The 9,888-nt window shown below is 48.1% G+C and overlaps 2 protein-coding genes across 2 annotated transcripts; both read left to right on the top strand.

Annotated features, from left to right (window-relative positions):
* Positions 1-2,854, top strand: gpr4 (G protein-coupled receptor 4). Its single transcript, XM_067246541.1, has 2 exons — positions 1-451; positions 758-2,854. The coding sequence occupies exons 1-2, from the start codon at positions 323-325 to the stop codon at positions 1,742-1,744; spliced, it is 1,116 nt and encodes a 371-aa protein (XP_067102642.1). The 5' UTR covers positions 1-322; the 3' UTR covers positions 1,745-2,854.
* Positions 2,855-7,216: 4,362 nt separating this feature from the next.
* Positions 7,217-9,046, top strand: polr1g (RNA polymerase I subunit G). Its single transcript, XM_067246771.1, has 3 exons — positions 7,217-7,373; positions 7,694-7,829; positions 8,122-9,046. The coding sequence occupies exons 1-3, from the start codon at positions 7,298-7,300 to the stop codon at positions 8,885-8,887; spliced, it is 978 nt and encodes a 325-aa protein (XP_067102872.1). The 5' UTR covers positions 7,217-7,297; the 3' UTR covers positions 8,888-9,046.
* The last annotated feature ends 842 nt before the right edge of the window (positions 9,047-9,888 follow it).

Genomic DNA, 9,888 nt, shown 5'->3' on the forward strand with positions numbered 1-9,888 from the left:
CTCCCCTGTTCCCTGGTCCAGAGAGGTGGGGCAACGCCAGCGTGTAATGGGAGAGGGGCGTCCGACACCAGAGGCCCACTAGGGGTGAAAACATCAGTGTTTTGGAAGAGACGAGCCCTAATATCCTCTGAGCCTCACGGGGAGACACTGGCCATGTCCTCTTCCTCCTATCGTCCCCTTGGCTCTCCAGGGCTGCTCCCTGGGACTCCTGCCTAGGCCGCGAGCCAACACAACCATGTACCTCAGAGAGAGCTGCTGTCGCTGGAACAAGCCCCGCCCCAGGTGCGACACCGTGAGCTGAGAGGAGAGACGGAACGGCACCATGTGCAACATTACCTTCTGCAATGTGGACTCCAAGATCGACCAGTACTTCCAGCCCACGCTCTACATCATCGTCATCGTCCTCGGACTGCCCGCCAACTGCATGGCGTTGTGGGCCGCCTACCTGCAGGTGTGTGTGTTTGTTTATTTGTGCCTTAGTGTGTGTGTGTGTGTTGTATCTCTTGGTCTGCTACCCAAGCTTGTCAGTTTGTTATCTGTCGTTTGATCTGCCTGCATCGCTCCGTCTGCCTGTATGTCAGTTGGTGTACAGTTCACAATATTATGACAGAAGACCAACACAAAATAACTGCCCCCGCCTTTCTTCACCCCACCCCTCCCTCTTCCCTCCCTCTATTCCCCCCTCCGTCCCAAACCCTTCCCTCTTCCTCCCCCCTCCCTCCTCCTCTTCCTCCGCCTCCTCTTCCCCCCCCCCAAGGTGAGGCAGAGGAACGAGCTGGGAATCTACCTGATCAACCTCTCCATTGCCGACCTCCTCTACATCTTCACTCTGCCCCTGTGGATCGACTACTTCCTGCAGCACGATGACTGGATCCATGGGCAGGAGTCCTGCAAGCTGTTCGGCTTCATCTTCTACACCAACATCTACGTCAGCATCGCCTTCCTGTGCTGCATCTCCCTGGACCGCTACCTGGCCGTGGCTCACCCGCTCCGCTTCACCAAAGTCCGCCGGGTCAAGACCGCCCTGCTGGTCAGCGCCGTGGTCTGGGTCATCGAGGTGGTGGCCAACTCCGCCCCGCTCTTCCACGACGAGCTGTTCCAGGACCGCTTCAACCACACCTTCTGCTTCGAGAAGTACCCCATGCAAGACTGGGTGGCGGGCATGAACCTCTACCGTACCTTCCTGGGGTTCCTGGCGCCGTGGGCGGCCATGCTGGCGGCGTACCGCGGGATCCTGCGCGCGGTGAGGGGGAACGTGTCGACGGAGCGCCAGGAGAAGGCCAAGATCAAACGTCTGGCCCTCAGCCTGATCCTCATCGTGCTGCTGTGTTTCGGGCCATACCACTTCCTGCTCCTGTGGCGGAGCATCCTGTTCCTCAGGAAGCCGTGCGACTGCGGTGCCGAGGAGGACCTGTTCGCCGCGTACCACGTGGCGCTGGCGCTGACCAGCCTCAACTGCGTGGCCGACCCCATCCTGTACTGCTTCGTCAACGAGGGGGCGAGGAACGACGTGGGCCGCGCGCTCTCCTCGCTGCTCTCGTGCCTCCACCGCGGCGGGGGCGCGCCGCCCGCCGACGCTCTCAATGCCGGCTCGGTCACCTTGGAAACGCCGCTGGCGGCCAAGAAGCAGACGGCGGTGTACGGCATGGCGGGCGGGGAGGGGAAGCCGAGCACGTATAAGACTGAGCTGGTCGCCCTGAGAGGGGAGTGTCTACAGATGACTATACTCAGTGTTAAGAAATGACCGGAGTGTCCTGCAGGAACGTTCTAGAACAGCACACACACAGTCTGGAGTTTGTGATGCGCACGCACAGATCATGTTACCATTGACTCATGTGGGCCTGCTAGACATCTGGCTCCAGCCCGCAGGACTGTAGACATAGAAACTGGGGTTTGTTTTGTTTCTTATGACCAGGGACCAGGAACTGTACTGATTTGTAAAAAAAAACAAAAAAAAAACGAATAGTTGTTTTCTTTCTTTTCTTTTTGTTGTCTTTTTTATTTGATTTTTTTGTGAAATGTGAAAATTATTGGGATATGGTTTTGAGTTGTTGTTGTTTTGGGGCAAATTGTTGCTTGTACTGTACCTCATAGTGTATGAAGAACTGTGATTGTTAACCCATGTGTAGGTGAAGAGGAGGAGAGGATCTGAGGAATGTGATCCAAGCAGGACGCATGTGGACAGGAAGCCTGCTGCCCCGGGGTCACCCCACCCCACAGTGACAGGAGCTGTGAGCGGGTTAGGGCTGGAGCCAGGCCTTTAGAGAGTACGGACCTCAAATTCAACTCTACGGGACCCAGTTTAAACCTGGTCTAGGACTAAACTAGTCTGAGGTTGTGTGTTGGTCTGAGATTAGGTTTAATCTATGTCTGGGAAACCACATGTTTACATCTCTCCTCCCACCAACTCTAGATGCCTTGTAACTATCCTGTCTCTCTGTTTTTCTGTATGTCTGACTGTCTATCTGACTGTTCCTCTGTATCTCCGACTGTCTATCTGACTGTTCCTCTGTATCTCCGACTGTCTATCTGACTGTTTCTCTGTGTCTGACTGTCTATCTGACTGTTCCTCTGTATGTCTGACTGTCTATCTGACTGTTCCTCTGTATGTCTGACTGTCTATCTGACTGTTTCTCTGTATGTCTGACTGTCTATCTGACTTTTCCTCTGTATGTCTGACTGTTTATCTGTGTGTGTGTTTGACTGTCTGTCTGACTGTTCCTCTGTATGTCCGACTGTCTGTCTGACTGTTTCTTTGTATGCCCGTCTGTTTGTTTGTTCTCTGAGGAGAGAGAGGCTCAAGGCTACTCTTGGCCTTCTGTTCAACAATATCACTGGGAAATAAACAATGTGTGTCCTAGTCCATGTGTGTGTTTACTGAAACAGAACGGTACATTGATTAGGATCGCCACCGGCAACACAGCAGGGTTTCAACATCACGCTTCAGGTATCCAATTAGGAAAGCTGCGCATTGCTGTGTCTCATTCCCTCCGCGAATCTGCCGTGTCATAACGTTGGTGCTTATCCACGCTCTGTAGCTCGTTCTAGACGCCGGCGTTTTCTCTCAGAACCCCTGTGAGCATCCGCACTCTGTCTACCAAGTTTGAAAAAGGCAGTTCTGTATTATAGGCGTTTAGAACTGCATTCTGCTTTTCTTTTTGTCCTTGACCTAAGGTGATACCTGATGAACGGAACAGAGGAAGTTGAGTTCTGTCTCTATACATTCTGTTCACCACTATTTATAAAGCAGGCAGAGGACAGCGTGTCTCCTGCAGTTCATCAACCCTCCCCACCACCCCAGGATCGGAGAAAACATGGTAATTTATAGTCTTTCTAAAGGACTGTCCCCTTGTTAGAGGAGAGGAGAGAAGGGGGAGAGCGGGGGAGGGGAAGAGAGGAGGAGGGAGGTGAAAAGAGAGGCAGAGGAATGGAGGATGTTATTGGAGTGTCAGAGGAGCATAACTCTCCTGCCGTCTCCCAGGGAGGACAGGACGCTTCTTCCGCATCAAAAGCTCACAAATTCTGTCTCCAGAGGCGCTATTTATAGCAGGGCTATAGGCGACGATTGGCCACAGCCCATTATCATCACCATTATCATTACCTTTCATTCCCTAACAAGCCTGGGAAAGTCACAGGGAGAATCAGGCCTTTTTTCTGTTAAAAGTCCATTCGGCAATACATCCAAGGTTGTATGAATACAGACTCATTCCATTTTTTAAAGTAGACTGCGGAATGCGGTAGCTGTACCTACAATGTGAGACTTCAAGCATCTTACTATAATTTCCTGCATGAATTCAGCCTGGAATTTTCATAGGTCCTCTAGCTTGGATGTAGGTTTTTCCTTTCCTTTGAAGTGTCACAATTAGGTTTCCTTTGTCTCCGCATCCCCTCCCCTTTTCCCTCTATTGATCCGTGAGGTGGAAGTGATGCAATAAGGGAGGTCAAAGGTTCACAAACACAATCGCTCCTGGTCTTCCTTTGTTCTGGGTCTGTTTTCTGAGATATTAATGGAAGATTGACTTCTGATATTAATATCTGTGTCGACTTCTTGGAATACACCCTGCCAGGTGACCCACTTTGGCTACCAGGGTGAAATATGAATGGAGGAGCTTAATGAGATTACACCCATATCGCGTCTTAAAATGGAGCCAACTCCATGCAACCAAATCCAGTCACATTCGGTTCAGCTTTCACTACAAATAGCTCAGTAAAGATCCAAGGTACATTCCTGGTACACGTAAATGTAGTTATTATTCAGATTTTGAGAAGCCAGTGTTAGTAAGTAAAATACTTCCGTTTCAGGTAACAGAAATGTTTGTGGCATCTCTCTCAGAAACATATCCCAAAATGATACAGTAGATGCAATCAATATGAAATCAAATTCACTTCATTAGTCTGAAAGGAAATTCAATAACTCCAAGACATGGAACTCACCACAATGTCCTCTGACTGAAACAATAGTGTCGAAAACAACCTTTTTTAGGTATGTTGCGTGACGCTTGCCTGAGAGTGAAGTTCCAATTTGAAATGACTGAGTATTCCACCCAGACAGAAGTATATTTTATTTGTAAAGTGTTGTTCTTTATGTGCTCAAGGATGAAATTGGACCTGAAATGACCCCATCCCGCCCCAGAGCTTGGGTCTAACTAGACCGGCAGTCCAAAGTCTGACTGATAAGAGAAGGAAGCAAGGAAATGTTCAAACAATGTGTTTTTGCTTACTTGGTGATGTCATGGTAAGATTGGTAGACTGTTGGGTCTAAATATCTAGGGTTTTGAGTGTGCTTCGCTGCTCCTACAACAATGCATCTTTATAACAATGCTCTGTGACTCAGCACTATACGGTTTAACATGAAGCCACTGGCTGAATGGGTCCTGAGTTTAGGATTCTACAGGGCACACCTGCAACTTTATGGGCGGGTTCCCAAGGTATGGTCTAGTACTAGGAAGCCCTTTTACGTGGAAAATCTTCATTGATATTGACATGTTGATTCAAGGACTCGGCTTCACATGCGTCAGGAAACTCAACCCTACAGTGTTTTAAAATAGAGACTTAACAGATAAAGCATTGGACCATGAAGGAGCAAAATTAGGTCAATTATCCCATCAACATTCCAGATATCAAGCTAATTATTACTCCCAGTTTCATCTGTAGATAGTAATTGGTGGGTTTCTCATTCCATTGGCTAAACCTATGAACAATATGTAATATGATTCCTACTAATGTGATTATCGGAAACCCTCTATTATCATGGAGACAATCTAGTCACATTGGTGTTCTGGGAAGAAGGGGTGATTGGCTGCCTATAAAGGACCCGGACCAGGAAGTCAGCCCCAGGATGCAATGGCAGCCCACTTCCTGCCGGCGTCATGGTGATTGCAGGGGGTCGTCGTGGAGACGGGAGTCCAGCTGTGTCAATGTCGGTCCAGGGGGACCCGAGGAGACAGAGTCAAGATGCGGTCACCTTGGTTCCGGGGTTCCCATCGTCCTCTGTAAACAGAACACCACAACAGAGAGGACTGGAAGGCAGAGAGAAGAAGGGATGGAGGAAGGGGAGAAGTGAGGGAGGGAGGGAGGGAGGGAGGGAGGGAGGGAGGGAGGGAGGGAGGGAGGGAGGGAGGGAGGGAGGGAGGGAGGGAGGGAGGGAGGGAGGGAGGGAGGGAGGGAGGGAGGGAGGAGATAGAGAGCAAGAGAGGCAGAAGCAAAAACCGGAAAGGGAAGGGTGGGGGCTGGGGTTTAGAAGATAAAGGTTACTGGAGGAGGCAGTCCACAGCAACAGTTATGATGACAATTAGAAGCGTCTGGGTAAACGTGTGTGCAGGAGAGACTCTTGGCTAGGGCAGGAAACCAGGGTAGCAGAGGTGGTTCAGGTACCAAGCATGTGTACAATCGTTCTGAGACTTTTCGACTTTTGATTGAGCCCATGAGGAAAGGCTTTGGATTTAGTTTAACAACTTAGAACACGTTGTTTCCATGAGCAACCCAACTCTATATAATAACGTATTACGTAATAACATATTGCAGACGGTTTCTTAACCTAAAACCATGTAGAGGGGGTCTGCAGTCAATTACTTTAACCGCTAAGCAATCCAATACCTATCCCCTCAGGGACACTCTATCAATAGTACTCAGGAGTACTAAAACATCCAGTGCTTCTTGGCTTGAATGCTGCAAGCAACAACATAAGTCAACAGAAAACAAACAAAACACAATCAGATGGATATTGTTTACCAAGAGGCAAGCAGCCATCATTTGAATTTTTACTAACAACCTAGCAACCCCCCCCCCCCCCCCCCTCACACACACACACAACTGTATGGTGAGTATACCTCAGTAGAAGAGTAATAAGTGCAGGTTTCACCCACCAAGCCCCATGTGTCACTCTTGGTGAAAGCATCTGCTAAGTGCATACACTAAGGCTCTGTAGGCTATTTACAGAGAACTTTTCTATATTTCCGTTTCATAATTTGGAATACCTTTTAACTCAGATACATTTTTGTCTAAAGTATGATGTCCAAACCAAGCCAGGTAAGGCTATGGATATGGCCTGTTCGGTAGTAGAGGTAGTTTGGAACACACCGAGACTTTAAAGAGACTAAATGTATTTTGACCCTGTAGAACTCCTCTTGGCCAAGTGGTGAACTGGGCTGGCATGTAATTCTTGGGTTTGATTTTCGGTCAGTCATAGTGATCGTTTGAAGGGAAGACCTGTCATAGCTCCCAGTGACAGGGCACAACACAAGACATTATGTAAGTACTCTGCATTGAACCATGAAAGAATTTCCCACAGAGTCCAAACAGAATGACTGTTAGACAAATAATCGTGGTGTATATCAGCTTAAAGCTATGTGATCAAAATATTTATCTTGTTTCAGCATGTCGGGATGCCCTCAGCCTGTTAGGGTGAACATGTTTGCCCAATAATCCTTCAGAGAGGGTTTAACTCCATTTGGGGGGTCAAGACTAACATTATTTTGCTGTTGATAAGTTGCATTGTATAAAAACGTCTGCTTGATGACGAAAATGTATAATATTTTAAATTTTTTATTATTGGATCTATTTACATATAAATTCAATATCACTCAAATTAAAGTTCACTTTGGTAACTGACAGACTGTCGAAGATCGCCATCTAGTGTATAAACTCCACGGTGTCTCAGAATTGGGTGGGTCGTATATTCTTCCGGGTCATAGGTACATTTTAAACAACATGTGTAGCAGCAAATGTCATGCTTTCCGGTTCAAACGTTTGTGATTGTTGAACAAAATTGTATATATCTTAACATAAATAGTACAGTATGTCTAAAGATATATCCCCACAAAGACAAGATGAGACTACCCAAGAGGATTCACCATCTAAACGGAAAAAGATAGGTAAGAAGAAAGCTATGCTAAATCGGTATCGCTGGTGGCATAAGTAAACCAGGCACAAATTATAGATTAAAACTTTTCTGATTCACCACGTTAAGAAACAGGTCAGCGGACAACAATATATATATGTATTTTGTATATATTCCATGAACTATCTGGACCACATAGATAATGCTGTAAAGCTGTCACAATTCCACGTTGACGTTAGCAGACTAGCTATAATGCAAGACCGCCATCATCCCTAAATCACCGAGGTAAACTAGGATAATCTGTTATGACAATTCCTACTAGTCGCTCTACAAACATCTCCTCTCTCTCTCTAGACACGACGTATAAGTGCCCGGCGGACTTCGTATCATTCTCCCACAAACCATGTTCCAGCACCCTGATAGACAGTGTCAGTGACAAAAACACAGAGCTCTGGCTAATCAAAGCCCCCAACAGCTTCAAACCGAACGGGTAGGTTCTCACTGTGAAATTAAACCCAATTTTCTATAGCTGTATTATTCTATACTCCCTCCTCCCTCTTATATAATGAGCATCTGCTTAATGCATGTATTATTGCCCTTCGGACATTTTAAAATAGTTTTCATTTAGCAGACTCTTTTATCCACTGTATTTAGGTGGTTAGAGTCAAACAAGTCTGTATTTACCAGACACAGTTCAAAATAACCACATCTCAAGTACCACAAAATCTGACTTATTAATAACACTCTTCTATCCTTGGCCTGTTCCTTCTCTTCCCTTCCAGTTTTGACAGTTTGCAGGTCTCTCTCTCGGGTCTGCAGACCCTGCAGAGCGGGAGTGGCCAGATCTACAGCATTCTGGCAACTCCCCCTGGTGCCAACGAGCTCCGCCTCCTCACAAGCCACTCCCGCCTCCCCGAGAAGGCGGTGTGTGGCCCCGCCTTCAGCGGCTTCCTGAACGTGTGTGAGAACTACGGCGACGTGAGCACCAACCAGGCCCCCAAGGCCATCCCTGCCACCCCAGCCCCCTGCATCCCCCCCGGGCTACGACAGCGCTTCCAGCCCTTCGGCAGCAAGACCCCCACCCTCTCCGGGGTGGAACCAGAGAGTTCTCCTGTCCCTTCAGCGTCCTCCTCCAATCCCGCCCCCTACCTCCCCCGTCAGCTGGTCAGACAAGAGCAGGAGGAAGAGACCAGGAAGAAGAGGAAGAGAGAGAAGAGGAGCCTGGCGATGGAGGGAGTGGGGGAAGAGGAGGAGCGAGCGCAGGTTAGTGTGAAGACGGAGCCTGCGGCTCTCACCCCCAGCCAGTGGGAGGCGCCAGAGGGCCTGGAAGAGACTGATCCGAGGGAGAAGAGGAAGAAGAAGAAGAAAAAGAGGGATAAGGACAGAGGAGCGGGGGAAGAGGAGGCAGAGGGTGTGCAGGGGTTAGGCGTCACTGTCAAACAGGAAGTTGAGGTGAAAGATGAAAGGCTCGACGCCGCCTATGGCGATGTAGAGGATTCTGGGAAAAAGAGGAAAAAGAAGAAGAAAAACAGACAGGAGGATGACTAGCTTGTAAACTGTTTATATGATTAAGTTAGTTCCTAACCCAATCCCTTTTAACATGCCGAACCTTACTGTTGGCTGTCTGACCAGCTAAAACTTTGTTGAAGAGAGCATAGGAGTTTGTCTGATAAGTGTGGATAATAAATCTAATGTAATTTACAGATGCAGGCCTTGTGGTGTGATTCATTTGACACTTCCCCAAATTCTTCAAAAAACGGAATTGGTAGTTGTATACTGTTGTATATTGTTAGGTTGTATACTTTTATCTTGTGGTGCTATAATGCATAGACTTAAGTAAAAACTTTTGACATAAAAGACACTGGTTATTAGACAGACAGACTGCACACGCAGTGAAGACCCGTGATATGCACATTCCTGTGATGCTGCATGTCCACAGCCAGAGGGCGCTGTAACAGCCTTCTACAGCCAGAGGGCAGACCTGCTTCTGCTCAGACTCTTGCTCTGCACTGGAGTGTGGTCCTGTTTCTTAATGAGCACACGGGCACCTCTGGCACAATCACACGTCTGTAATACCTCGGCAACGCAGGAACGCACGGACACACACAACCCACGGGGGTGATGGTTTCTTTGTTGGGACACTGCAGGTGCAGCTCATCTCCGATATGTGAATCATCCGTTCTGAGTCCACACAACCCCGCAGATTTCCTTCCTCAGACCTGTTTATGATAACCCGTGAAGTGATATGCGGAGGATGGCGGATGAGAGACAAGGTCATGGGATGAAGTCTTCTTTCATCCTTTTGTTGCAGAAGTGTTTTCTGGAACAAAAGGTTGGGTCCCTTCTCTGTGGGGACAGACGGTTCCTTCTGGGTTCTGTGTGGTTCCATAGCTTCTGTGCTGCACGGAGGGTGTCTGGGGCATCGTGGTGGATCAGACATCTGACGCAGAATCAAATCGTACGCCATATCTATATTTATTCTCACAGATATGTGCAGTATGTGTGTGTTGGTGTGATGAAAAGCGATGTGCGTGTCCAAGTGTGTGATT

Source organism: Osmerus mordax, chromosome 11, assembly GCF_038355195.1.
Source record: "Osmerus mordax isolate fOsmMor3 chromosome 11, fOsmMor3.pri, whole genome shotgun sequence".
NCBI classification, from domain to species: Eukaryota; Metazoa; Chordata; class Actinopteri; order Osmeriformes; family Osmeridae; genus Osmerus; species Osmerus mordax.